General features: G+C 35.8%; 1 protein-coding gene across 1 annotated transcript in view; it reads left to right on the top strand.

Moving 5' to 3' along the window:
• ARFGEF3 (ARFGEF family member 3) overlaps positions 1-13178 on the top strand; it is a 215742-nt gene that overhangs the window by 86442 nt on the left and 116122 nt on the right. The window contains exon 5 of the mRNA XM_044674613.1: positions 3381-3449. Coding sequence (XP_044530548.1) covers positions 3381-3449 — 69 coding nt within the window. The remainder of the gene's footprint in view (positions 1-3380; positions 3450-13178) is intronic.

Consider the following 13178-nt stretch of genomic DNA (forward strand, 5'->3'; position numbering starts at 1 on the left):
GGAGAAGGAGAAGGGGGAGAAGGGGAGGGGGAGAAGGGGGAGGAAGAGAGGGAAGAGGAGGGGGAGGAAAAGGGGGAAAAGGAGGGGGAGGAAGAGGGGGAGGAGAAAGCAATGAGACTACTCTCCAGGCATATACAAAAAGATGTTAAGTTTTGTTTATACTTCAAGTATAAGCAAATATCCCAAGTGAGTATCATTGCTTGCAATCTTTCTGAACTGTATACTCTTCTGCTTATCCAGGATAATAATTTCTTTGTTGTAGACTATTTTACTTAATAACACAGAAAGACTGAAATTTATCTAAACTATCACTGTCCTATCCGATCATGATCAGTTTCTTTAGTGTTCGTTAATGGGCATAAGTACTTCATGCCCAAATCAAAATAATGCTGGACTGGAATTTCTTCTGAAGATTACAATACCAAGTCTGAGAAACTATCAGAATATTAACAGCAACCATCTTATCTGATACTTAGAGCTCTAAGTGGCTATTGCCTCTTTGAGCACTAGTTCCCTTATATGTCAAATGAGAAATTGCCGCTGTGGTCCCTTCTGGGTATAAATCAATGATTTTATGAAATATGTACTTCATAACTGCCCATTGTGTACAAATCATTGTGAGTGAGAGATCTATAGTTTACATAAATAGTCTCTAGCTTTCAGTGCTTAGTAGTTGAGGGCAGGGCTATTCCCCACCTTCTCCTCCCCCTTTTTTGCCTACCACAAAATATTAAGTCACTTAATTAAAATTTAATTGAAATGAAATGAACTCAAGCAGCTTACAATCCAGTAGAGGAATAAGACACCAACATAATACCTCATTGCTTAAGTAACTCTGATTCCATGAGTATGGGCACAAATAATCCAACCTCAGATTCTTGTCCATATCCTCTACCACATCTTCCACAGATGATCAGCTACACTCACAGCAGGACTTCCTCTAATTCTTTTAATATCTCATCAGCACTAGTATAGCACCAAGACTGTCTATTGTCCTTTGCCCTTTCTGTCTATTAACTTGCCCACTCTTTTTCCAAATATACATTTCCAAAATATACATTGTGTGCCACTCATTTTCTGGCACCAATATATATAGCCACAATAACAACATTAGCAACAACAGTGATTTATATAGCACTTTAAGACTTACATAGTGTTTTACATGTTATCTCATTTAACCCTCAAAAGAACTCAATGAGATAGGTGCTATCATAATTTTCACAATTGAGAAAATGTTGTCATAGAGCAGTGATGGGCCAGATAGGGCTCCCTGAAATGTTCTATCCAGCAGAGGGACATTATTCCTAATCTGACTAATACAATGAGTAGGATACAATACAATGAAACTTCGAAAGAGTTGTCTTAGAAGCAGACTGACAGATGAGCATTTCCTTTCCTTTGGCCCCCTCTTTAAAAAGTTTGCCCATCACTGCCATAGAGAGTTTGTGACTTACCCAGGATTAAATATCTAGTAAATGTCTGAGGAAGGATTTGAATTCAGGTCTTCCTGATCCCAATGGATGACTAACAATGGATGGATTCCAAGTACTTCACACTAATAGTATGTCATTTCAGAAATACACAGAACTACATGTTAAACGCATTAAAGAATTATAAAATAAAGTTTTACATGAGGTCTGAGAAGGATGATAGTTGTAGACACAGAAAGACTAGCATAACTTTATATTTGATATTCTCTAGCTGGAGAATGAAGGCATTAGGCTTTCTAGAGTTATCCAGCTAGTTCTTTTCCCACTTGGAAATGAGATGCTAATATTGTGGAGGAAACAGAAGGATGATGGAAGGAGGAGGGGATAATTTGCCTATTATCTATTCAGTTAGATTCCATTCCTAAAATGTCAGTGGCAATATAGATTTGTTCCATGATGTTTAACAATGAATATGGCTTCTAATGGTCTTAAAAGGTTTTTAGTGTTTTTTTTTAATCTATTCTTAAAATTTATCTTAATATGTTGAGGCTAGAAAAGACCCTACTGGCCATCTAGTCTCATTTTTACAGATGAAAAAAATCTAAGGTTTATAGAATTTAAGACAATTCCCCTAATGTCCCTTGACTGTACAGCTGGGTGAGAGGCTGGAACACTGGTCTCCTGATTCCCATGAAAGCCTGTCTTCCCTCTTCATAGTTTGCCATCAAGCTACTACATTTCTGTGGGGAAACACCACCTGCCAGGAAAGCAGAACCATTTTGAATTCTGGAGAAAATTGCTAATGGGAAAAGCTTGTGCCCATTAGAAAATATTCTTCCTCACTAAATACCCCACATCTTGCTTCTTTGAATGTGAGTGGAGCTAAAGAGAGAAATTCAGAGCTAAAAGTCACCTCAGAAGCCATCTGGTCCATACTAATACCTGAATCAGAATCCCCTCTACAATATCCCTGACAAATAAAGGCACCTTCAGGCTTGGTCTAAAGAAAGAGGGGAAAGCTGCCATTTTGAAAGGTGGCATATTTTACTTTAGGATAGCTCTAGTAATTAAAAAGAATTTTTCATTGGAAAAAAAAATGAAAAAAAGTTTCCTTACAACGAGCCTAAATCAGTCTCTTCAACTGCCACCCAGAATGTCCTTCATTTTGCCTGGAGGATTGTTTGTGGTAGTAAGTGGACTAGGTCTAACATGACTTACAAATGCCTAGTTTTCTCATCTTTAAAATAAGAACATCTTTGAAGGGAGTTGAGAGAGTGGAAGCAAATGTCTCTCTTAGGAAATACTGTTCTGATCTCTTCTTTTGGAATTAGTCTGGAAGCAGCATGACCCCAGACGCTCCCTTCTGACACAAATATTATTATTGTTTGGATCTGTGATTCCCTTAGTTTGGGAAGTTCCTAGTGCGGAACATCCCTGACCAATTCAGATTGGCATCTTGTTTGCTATTTATAGTCTGACATCAGGAATTCTTAATCTGGGGTTCACAGACTCCTAGATTTCAGGGGGGTCTATGAACTTAGGTGGAGAAAAAGTTATATTTTTATTTTCACACAGTTCTAACTTCAACTTAGTTCTTTCTCTTAATTAAAAACATAATTCTGAGAAAGGGTCTATAGGTTTCACCTGACTGCCAAAGGGATCCCTGACACCTGAAAAATAGATTAAGAACCTCTGTTTCAGAGAGTCACCTGGGAGACTGAGACATTAAGTAACTTATTCAGACCAATATATGGCAGAAGGTAGTTCCTGAGCTTAAAAAAAAAAGGATTCTCTGTCTTGTTGGGAAATAATTTATGGCTTCTGATTAGGAATGAATGGATGGGGCAAGAGGAACCACATCTGAAGAGGAAAGCAGAGTTAGAGAAAGAAATCTTTAAATGTGTATGAAACGACAATGGTTTTGTGATTTATTTCCCTCTTTCGTTCAAGGTTTTGCTTTGCATAACTTACTCATCCACCTTTGACATGAATGGAAGTGCAGTGCTGAAGATTGCAGAGGTGAGTACCCCTCTCCTTCCTCAGTGGCCCCAGAGAGTTCCATGCTTCAATGCTGCCAACATTAAGAATTGCTTTAACTGGAATAAACATCATGCCATATTGGCATAGAATGGAATCCTAGATGCAGAGCAAGCCCTCCTCTGATTATTATTGGCCTTCGCAATTACCACTAATGGGACATTGATCTTTTTTGAGAAATTTTCTCTTTAGTCCCCATTCTTTCTAGTAATGTTGCATGTTTTAGGGCTTTGCATGTTTCAGCTTGCTAAACCCTGGGCTTTATGATGATAACAGTACTTTCAGACCCATCCATGCTGGCTAAGTATTGATTTCTTAGCCCTTTTCCCCTACAATTAACTAAAAAACATCTGAGCTTAACTTGAGATTTTCTTTTTTAAAAGAATAAGATCCGAGATCTTGAGGAGCTTATCCTAGATTTAAATCTAAATAATAAAGTCAGAGAAGCTAGGTGTCATAGTGGTTAGGCAGTCAGCCTTGTTCAAGGACCTCTGACACATAAAGATCTTTGTTGCCTTGAGCAAGTCATTTTTCACTTAGTGCCCCAGGCAACTTTTTAAGTCTAGAAGTTATAGGTGGGTTGCTACTCTGGGATTTTTCTTCATTGATATAATCATAGGTTTATAGTTAATGTCTTCCCCAACTTGCAAACCCCCACCCCAAAGAAAACCTCTCTATTTCTAACATGAACAAAATTACTCTTTTGAGTCTATTGCAGCAGAATGTTAATGTCTGCTTTGGAACACTTCTGAGAATTGTCCTGGCAGAAAATTAGACTCCCTAGATTTATTATGTACATCTCATGCTACTTTGCAGCATCTTGGTTTAAAAGCTATGCTATAATGAGGTTTTTGCCACTACTTTATACAATGCATGGCTTTTAAGAACTGGCAGGCTCTGATAGGTGGATGCTTTCAGACCGAAGAGAACAAGGGCATATTTAACAGCACTATTGGGAGATAAAGAGAGGCTCTTTCTAATAGCAATAATGTGCAGAGCTCACACTAGTGGGAGGGACTGGTGGCAATTAAATAGCACAATGGATAGAATAGTAAGCCTGAAGTCAGGAAGACTCATCATTATGAGTTCATATCTTACTATTCTATCCATATTCATAGCTTTTTGATCCTGGGCATGTCACTTAACCTTGTTTGCCTCAGTTCCTTATCTATAAAATGATCTGGAAAAGGAAATAGCTAACCCCTGCGGTATCTTTGGCAAGACCAAATGCAGACTTGAAGAGTCAGATATAATTGAAACAGTTGAATGACAACAAAAAATGGATTTAGGGTTGTAATGCATTCCACTGTGAACAGTCAGTGAAACCAGGTTAGTATAGTAGGCCAAGGGACTGGTATAGGAATAAAGGGACCTGAGTTCTTTCCATGGCCCTGCCACTAACTGTGTGATCTTAGAAGAGTCTGTTTACTTATTGTGGCCTCAATTTTCTTGGATAAAAAATCGTTTTCTGAAGTCTCTTTCAACTCCAAAATATTATAATTCTAACTCAGAAAATGTAGGAATTTTAAGATGGAGCCACTAACAAGCTAACTTGGGGAATGTTGAGCTCCTACCACTTCGAAAGAATATTGGAATATTATCTTTTAAAAAAAAGTCTAGCATTAGCTTGGCTATTTGCCACATTTATATGATTTTAATATAAGAAAGGAAATAGTATTCTATGAATATTTTATTTTTGTCACTGAAGTTTATAGACTGAAATACCATTGTGTATCTGTTGCCATTTTATTTGCATAGCTATTAATGAAAATAGGGAAAAATTATTAGAAGTGGTAAGTTGTTTTCTTTAAAATCTGGCAGAGGAAGAAGCAAAATAAGGAAAGCTGTAGACACAAATTTTAGCCTGCTACACAAGAAAAGTTAGCTTTTAGATAACTAGAAATGTAGCTAGTTCTTCACCAACTGTATCATTCTTTAAAAAATTAATTCTAAAAAACTTCTGTTAATGCATTTCTTAGTACCACTCCCTACAACAAGAAAAAATTGTTTTGAGAAACGTTAGGGAAAAGAAAGAGAATTTCAGCAAAATAGACTGAGACATTGCCCTTGTCTGACAATATGTGTAATTCTATACGTGTAGTCCATTACCTTTCTCTTTAGCAAGAGAAGAATGGTATCTTTATTCATCAGTCCTCTGGAATCAAAATTAGCCATTGCATTGCCTTAATTTGGATGGATTCTAGTGTCCTATTCACTTTCATTAATGTGATCTTTATTGATCTTATCATCCTGGTTCTGGTTTTTTTCATTCTATCAATTAATATATCTTCCCAAGTTTCTGAATTCCTTATGTTCTTCTGTAGCAATAATATTCCTTTGAAAATCAGCTTTTTTTCCCCAAATGATGAATAATTGCCTTATTTCCAGTTTTTTTGATACCAAAAACTGCTTTAATAAATATTTCGATACATAGAGATTTTTCCCCTTTGTCATATTTCTAGCTTATTTCCAAATTGTCCTTCAACAAGACTAGACCAGTCCAGAGTTATGCCATATTTGTGTTAGTGTGCAGTATGTTAGGCCTTATTCAGGCTGGTCCAGGGCTTCAGATGAAATGAAGTAGGCTTAGAAATTTTTATAAGGGGCCGAACACTTTCTTTTGAATGCTTTAAATATAATGTAAAGGTAATAATAGAAAAGGTTCAATACAAAGTTATATAATAATTTTCTCATAATTGATAAAGAACTAGAAAAAGAAAAAAGAAACAACCCAACTCCTAATAAGATAGCTTCACCTATAAGGCAATTCTTAGCATTTTAAGAGAAGAAAAAAATTACTTCTTTTCTACTCCTTTACTATAAATTTAAGATAACAATAATAATTTAATGTAAGACTAGTTTGTAAGCTAGTTATATCAATTTGTAGAAAAATGATAACATTTTATATTATAAATGTGAGCACAAGGATCAGGAACAGCAAAAGACAATATAGATTAATATGCTCTGCATTTTCCATATACTTTCAGAAAGTATAACCAAAGAAAAGTATTAGAAATATATGTGAACAGTAAGAAAATTCATATTTCTCTGAGAATTCTTCATTTCTAATATACTGATACTGCCTCGTTCTGCTATTTCATTGCTTTGAGTACCCCTCTACAAAGCAAGATGTTTATTACCCATCTATGTTTTTTTCCTAATTCTGTGATTCTTGTTCATATTTTCCTATAAAGACACTAATCAGAATCTGTCCAGCCTGCTGAAAATTTAGGTCACTCAGTAACTCATCTGAACACTCAACTGGCTATCCCTCTATTTTGCTTCATTATCAACCCACTTCTTTTTCTAGTCTTTGGTGAAGTCTTTTACTTAACTTCAAACCTTGTAGGATCACTATCCACCATTAAAAAAATTATATCAATTCATAACATAGATTTCAGAGAATATTAGAGCTGGAGGGAAAGAGGTGATACATTAATTAAAAGTCATATAGTTAAAACAAACAAACAAAAAAGTCACATAGTTAGATAATCTAAGGCTCAGAGACATTCCAGAATGTCAGAGTTAAAAGGATTTTGAATACTATTTAGGTACCTGAACAAGAGTGCCCTCTACAACATTCTCTACAAGTAGTTTCCCAGCCTTTGCAAAAAAAAAAAAAAAAAAAGAAAAGAAAAGAAAAAAGAAACACCTCTTATATGGGGAAAACCATTATCTCCTTGAGTGGTCCTTCAGAAATCCTTCAGACGTGGTATGATCCATGTAGAATAGAGCAAGACTAGCACCTTATTAGTTCTGGACACTATACTTCTCTTAACGAAATCTGGTTGCTTGTTATCTCATTGGCTTTTCCTATTGATTTTGCAGTCCACTAAAACTTCCAAGTCTTTTACAAACTGTTCTCTAGCCAGATCTTCTCCATCTTGTACTTGTGAAATAGATTTTTCAAACCTGAGTGTAAGACTTTATGCTTATCCTGATTACATTTCTTTAAAAAAAAACACACACACATTCTGCACAGTGATCTGGCTTGTACAAAAAAAAGGTTTTGGATCCTGTTTGGGTCATCCAAAGTGTTACAATTCCTCCTACTTTTATTTCACTAGAAAAATGGATAATTTATATTCTTAACCTCATCATTGATTAGTACCTGGAACACTTGCCACTTTGACATAAACCCAAGCAACTACCTCTTGAGTTTGTCCAATTAGTAAATTCCAAATTAATCTAACTGCACTTTTACACTTCCTTTCCACATTTACATATATTCTTTTTTGTACATACTTTCCATCTTTTCTACAAGTATAGTATGGGAGCCTTGCCAAATTCTTTCTTAGTTAAAGTCTTCTCATTTAATGCCTAATTTAATAACCTATCAGAAAAAGAAATAACGTTAACCTGGCATAATCTGTACTTGATTTTTAAAAAATGCTGGGTCTCTGCAATCATTTTGTTTTCTAGAAGTTTGCTATCCATCCACTTAAGAATATATTGGTTGGGGGCAACTTGGTCACACAATGGATAGATTGTCAGTCCTGGGGTCAGGAGGACCTGGGGTTCAAATCTAACCTGAGACATTTCTTAGCTATGTAGCTTTGGGCAAGTCACTTTACTCCAGTTGCCCCAGTTTGACCATTCTTTTGCCTTGGAATCAATACTTAATATCAGTTCTAAGACAGAAGGCAAGTTTTTTAAAAGAATATAGTGTTTGGCAATATGGCAAGGAGCCAAAGTCAAGATTATTGGTCTGTAGTTTGAAGACTATTTCATGATTCAAAAATCAGAACATTTACCTTTCTCCAATTCTATAGTATTATCTCATTCTCTATGTTCTTATAGATCACTGACAGTGAATCAGTAATAATATCTGCTAAAACTAAAACTAAATCTTTGTACCAAATATGCTTAGTCAAACAAGACAAATCTCCATATTGGCCATTTCCAAAAAATGCATTTTTCATTTTCTTATTAGTCTATCACTTCTCTAATGAGGTAGGTATCATTTTTCATCGTAGGTAATCTAGTATTTCTGGGATGTCCAATTCCTCCTAGACTGATGTGTACTAAAGAACTTTAGTTCATGGGATACCATTCATCGTTTCCCTCAACTCTGAAATCTGTTTTTCCAAAATTTAGGCTACATGTCAGAAGATGCTCAGTTTTTCTGTCTTTTTGTATCTTACACACTAAGATGGAATGATGATTTCCCTCAACAATTGCAATTATTTCTACTTTAATAACCACTTCTTGTTTGCTAGTGAAAATCAGGTTCAAAATAGAAGTTCACATCTTTGTGTCCTCTATCTTTTGAAGGAACTTCTTTGCCAGATGTATAATTTATTTCCCCAAATCCTTATCTATTTACTCTTTTTGCTTAGCTTATTTGTTAGTATAGTCAGATGATAATGTTGCCTCTTTTTCTGCCTCTTTTGATATTTGCCAAAATGTCTTCTTCTACACTTTCCACATCTATTTCCTGAATTAGCTAATATGAGTTTATTTTTTAATACATAAAGTTAACTTAATCTCCCCTACCTGTCCTGTTCCTTTTGAATATGTTATGCCTTAACAGAACAATATTAGAGTCATAGGTCTTAGCCCACCAAATATCAGTGTTATTTTTGATAATTCTTGCTAGCAGGCAGAGTTTTAACAAGTTCTCCTAACTCCGGGCTCTGCATTATTTCTACATTATGTGAGATATTAAAACATCATAAATAAGTGAAACATGTACAGAATTGTATTTTTTTAGTGTTGTATGACATAACATCAAGGTGACACAGTGGCTAGATTACTGGGTCTAGAGTCAGAAAGATTTGAGTTCAAACTTGGCTTCAGATACTTACTAGCTGTGGACCAAGGGCAAATCATTTAACCCTACTTGTCTCAGTTCCCCCATTTTTAAAATTAGGTGGATAAGGAAATGGCAAACCACTCCAGGATCTTTGTAAAAAAAATCCTAAATGATGTCACAAAGAATCAGACACAACTGGATGACTAAACAACAACAGCATTCAAATAGAAAAATATTAACTTCTGGGCAACAGGAGATCTGGTTGACCTCCTAAAATATGGCCCTAGACTACTAAGTTTCTCTATGGAAGTGGATAGCAAGTAATCCTACCATATGCCAGTTTACTATCAATTCACAAGTCACCAGAGTAAAATATTACTCCACCTATCTTGAAGTGCCATATCGGACTCCTGTCATGCCAAAAGTAAAATATACGGAGCAAGAAATCAGTCAAATAGAACGGCTAGGTGGTATAGAGGTTAAAAAGTCAGGCCAGGAGTTAGGAGGACCTGGGTTCAAATATGACCTCAGATACTTCCTAGGCATGTGACCCTGGGCCAGTCACTTAACCCTGTTTGCCTAGCCCTTGCCCTTTTATCTTAGAGTTGTTAGTAGGACAGAAAGTAAGGGTTTAAAAATAAAAGAAAGAAAAGAAAATCACTTATACCTTGGAAACTGGATAAGAACAGTGGTACCATGGACAGAAGTTCCACATATTCAAAGGTTAATAATTATGTACTTTGACTCAAATAATTTTAGGCAGCAAAGAACTGGAATATTAAGACCTACTCCAAATGATTATGCTAACTCTTTGCTTTGTTCAACCAAGAGACCTTGGATTGAAAATAATACATTATATGTACACTAAATTTTAATTTCTTTGGAGATTTTGCAAATGGAGGAGTGTAGGTGCCTTAGTTCTTCCATGAAGATAAATAAAAGCAAAACTGGTTAAAATCAAGCATCCGTAAACACAGAAAGTCTGATGCTGAAATCTGATTATAGATATATTCACCAGACAAAGAAATTCAGTATAAAACCAATAAATCCTATCCTTATCCAACTATATTTCTTTCAGTCAGAAAGTCATGGTGCTGGGAAAGACCTTAAAGGTCAACTAATTAACTGCATTCATTTCACAGATGAGAGAACTGAAGCCCAGACAAGGCAATTAGTTATAATCTGAGCAAGTCACTTAATCTTTCTTAGCTTCAGTTTCTTCATCCACCAAAAAGGGATAGTAAGAGCTCTTATCTAATAGGGTTATTGTGAGGATCAAGTGAGATTTTTAAAAAGCACATCACAAACCTTAAGGTGCTCCATAAATACTGCTTATTTTGTAACTCATGTTTTTCTGTCATATTATTGCTTCTAAATATTTTAATGAACAAAATACCAGAACAACCTCATGATGGGATCATTTGCCCTCTGATACTTCCATGATATGTTCCTTTTGCTGTCACTTTGAAGGACTGACCATTGCATGACCCTAGAACTTCCAGGACACTTCCTACTTTTCTCATCACAAATTATTAATAACGTACCCTTAAATAGTATGAAGTATTTTCCTTACAACCCACTCTGTGAAGTAAGTAGTACAAATGTTTTTATTCCTATTTTACAGATGAGAAAACTTAGTCTTTGAAAAATTAAATGATTTGATCAAAGATACACAAGTGATATACATTAGGGGGGATTTAAACCCAGGTGTCCAACTTGGAAGTTCAGCACTTTTTTCTCCTAAACTGTGCTGATAACCCTGAAGAACATTTTCTCAGTCATGCTCATGCTAACACATGATACTCAATTGATGACATCAGAACATTATGATTCTACCATTGGTGGAATTTAAATATATGGTCACTCAGCCAAGTTATTTCCTATAGATGAACAGAAGTGGTTCTATTTTTTGCTAAAATGTCTCTTCCTTGTCCTATAACTCTTTAAATAGTCAATGACTTTTTATATTGTTTTGGCAATACTGTTTCTGACAAGTGTCATAAGTAATGAAGGCAGCTAATAAACATTTAGTCCCTAGACGTGATTCAGACAGGATGTCTATTCTGTATTGTCAGTCACTAGGCTGGCTGCACAGAGTTCTTTGGGAGCACTTTATTGTTAGGTTATATGTTAGTTGTCTGGTCATGTTTTCTCTTTTCCCAAAATTAGGCAAAAGAAGCAGAACTTGCACCCTAGACCAAGTGGAACCCTGATGGCCAGTAAATCTTATCACCAAGAAAGGAGATTTCCCTTCATCCTTAGTCTTCTTTCCCAAAATTTATCTCTTCTGATATGGTTAGGCATTTTAGCATCTCTGGATTGACTACTTTGAGATATCAATTGCACTTGTTATCTGCCTATACATGGTACCTTATGGAATCATAGGTTCTTGGATTCTAGGACTGAAAGGGACCTTAGAGACTATCTAATTTTATAAATTAAGGAACTGAGACTCAAAGAAGTTAGGTGACTTGTCCAAGATAATATAGATAGTAAGGGTCATATTCAGGATCTGAACTCAGATCCTCTGACTCCAAAGCCAGTAATACTCTTTCCAGTGTATCATTGTCTTCATTCCATTTTCTTCTTTAATTAGGAGCTAAGCACTTGTTTTCCCATAAAGTTTTACCGTCTTAGTGGCATGAAGGTAGAGGAGCTTATTTGGATATGGTGGTAAGATCAAAAGACACTTCTTTCACTCTTTTTGATGGGCCATAGGGTAGGGATTGAGTCTTATGTTTTTTCTCATAACCATGACTAAAACATAGTAAGTATTCAGTGCATGCCCATTAACTGATTTTCTGACTGTGTACATCCTCCTCAACCTGTTGGCATTAATGAAGCAAAAAAAAAGCATGAGGAGGAAAAGTCTCATCCAGGTCCTTGGTCTTGGTTCTCCCAAAACTTACTGTTGAGATTTGGAGCCCCCAAGGACTCTGAGGAAATGAGTAAAAAAATCACTCATTTGACTGGGGACATTATAGAGAGACCAATATAGAGGTTTTCCTTTGTTGTGTCCTCAAAGCAGTTTTGTGGAGTGTTTGCCAAACAAATTAGTATCTTCTGCTCTGGGGGACCATAAATGGCTAAGGGATGATTTTATTTAAATTTTAGTGAGGTCTATACTTAGAAGCCCAGAAATTCAGAGATGGATGGGACATCAAAGGCCATTGAATCCTACTTTCTCATTTTAAAGACGAGGAAACTGAGACACCAAAAGTTTAGGTGGCTTGTCTTAGATCTCACAACTAGTAAATGCATGTGGTAGTATTCAATTTGGTTCTATCTTACTCCAAGACTAGCACTGTAACTATTATGCTTCCATGACAACCAGCTCAATGTTCTTGTTTTAAACTTAATGCCACACCACAAAAAGAGCATGGAATTGGCTATTTTTTGGCAACCTTCCTCTAAGTGAAATATCTTAAGATGCTTGGCAAACCAAGACTTCCTACATCTGTAACAACTGCCAACATATTGATGGGAAAAAGAAAAGGAAACAATATTGGCAACACCACTTGGGGTGATAGTAGAAGAAATACCATGGTAAACGAATTGTTTTAGTATAACTGAGATCAAGATTTGAGCTTTAGAATCATCATCATCATCATCATCATCAAACAACCACCTCCATTCATATAGGGCTTAAAAGTTTACCAAGCACCCTGTCGTACAATAATTCTTTTCCTGAATCCTTAATTGCTTGTATGAATCATAGGATCATAGAACTTAGATCTAGAAGGGACCTTAGATCTAGTATAACCCCTTTATTAGAGGAAATCTCTTGCCAATTTTCCCATAGATTACTTTCTCCAGGTTTAGTTTTTGAATATTTGGTTCCCTCATCAATAAATTAATTCCAATTAGATAATACAGTGGATAGAACACTAGACTTGGAGCTAAGAAGATCTGAGTTCAAATCCAGCCTCAGAAACTTACTACCTATGTGACTGGGC

This window comes from Gracilinanus agilis, chromosome 4 (assembly GCF_016433145.1).
Source record: "Gracilinanus agilis isolate LMUSP501 chromosome 4, AgileGrace, whole genome shotgun sequence".
NCBI classification, from domain to species: domain Eukaryota; kingdom Metazoa; phylum Chordata; class Mammalia; order Didelphimorphia; family Didelphidae; genus Gracilinanus; species Gracilinanus agilis.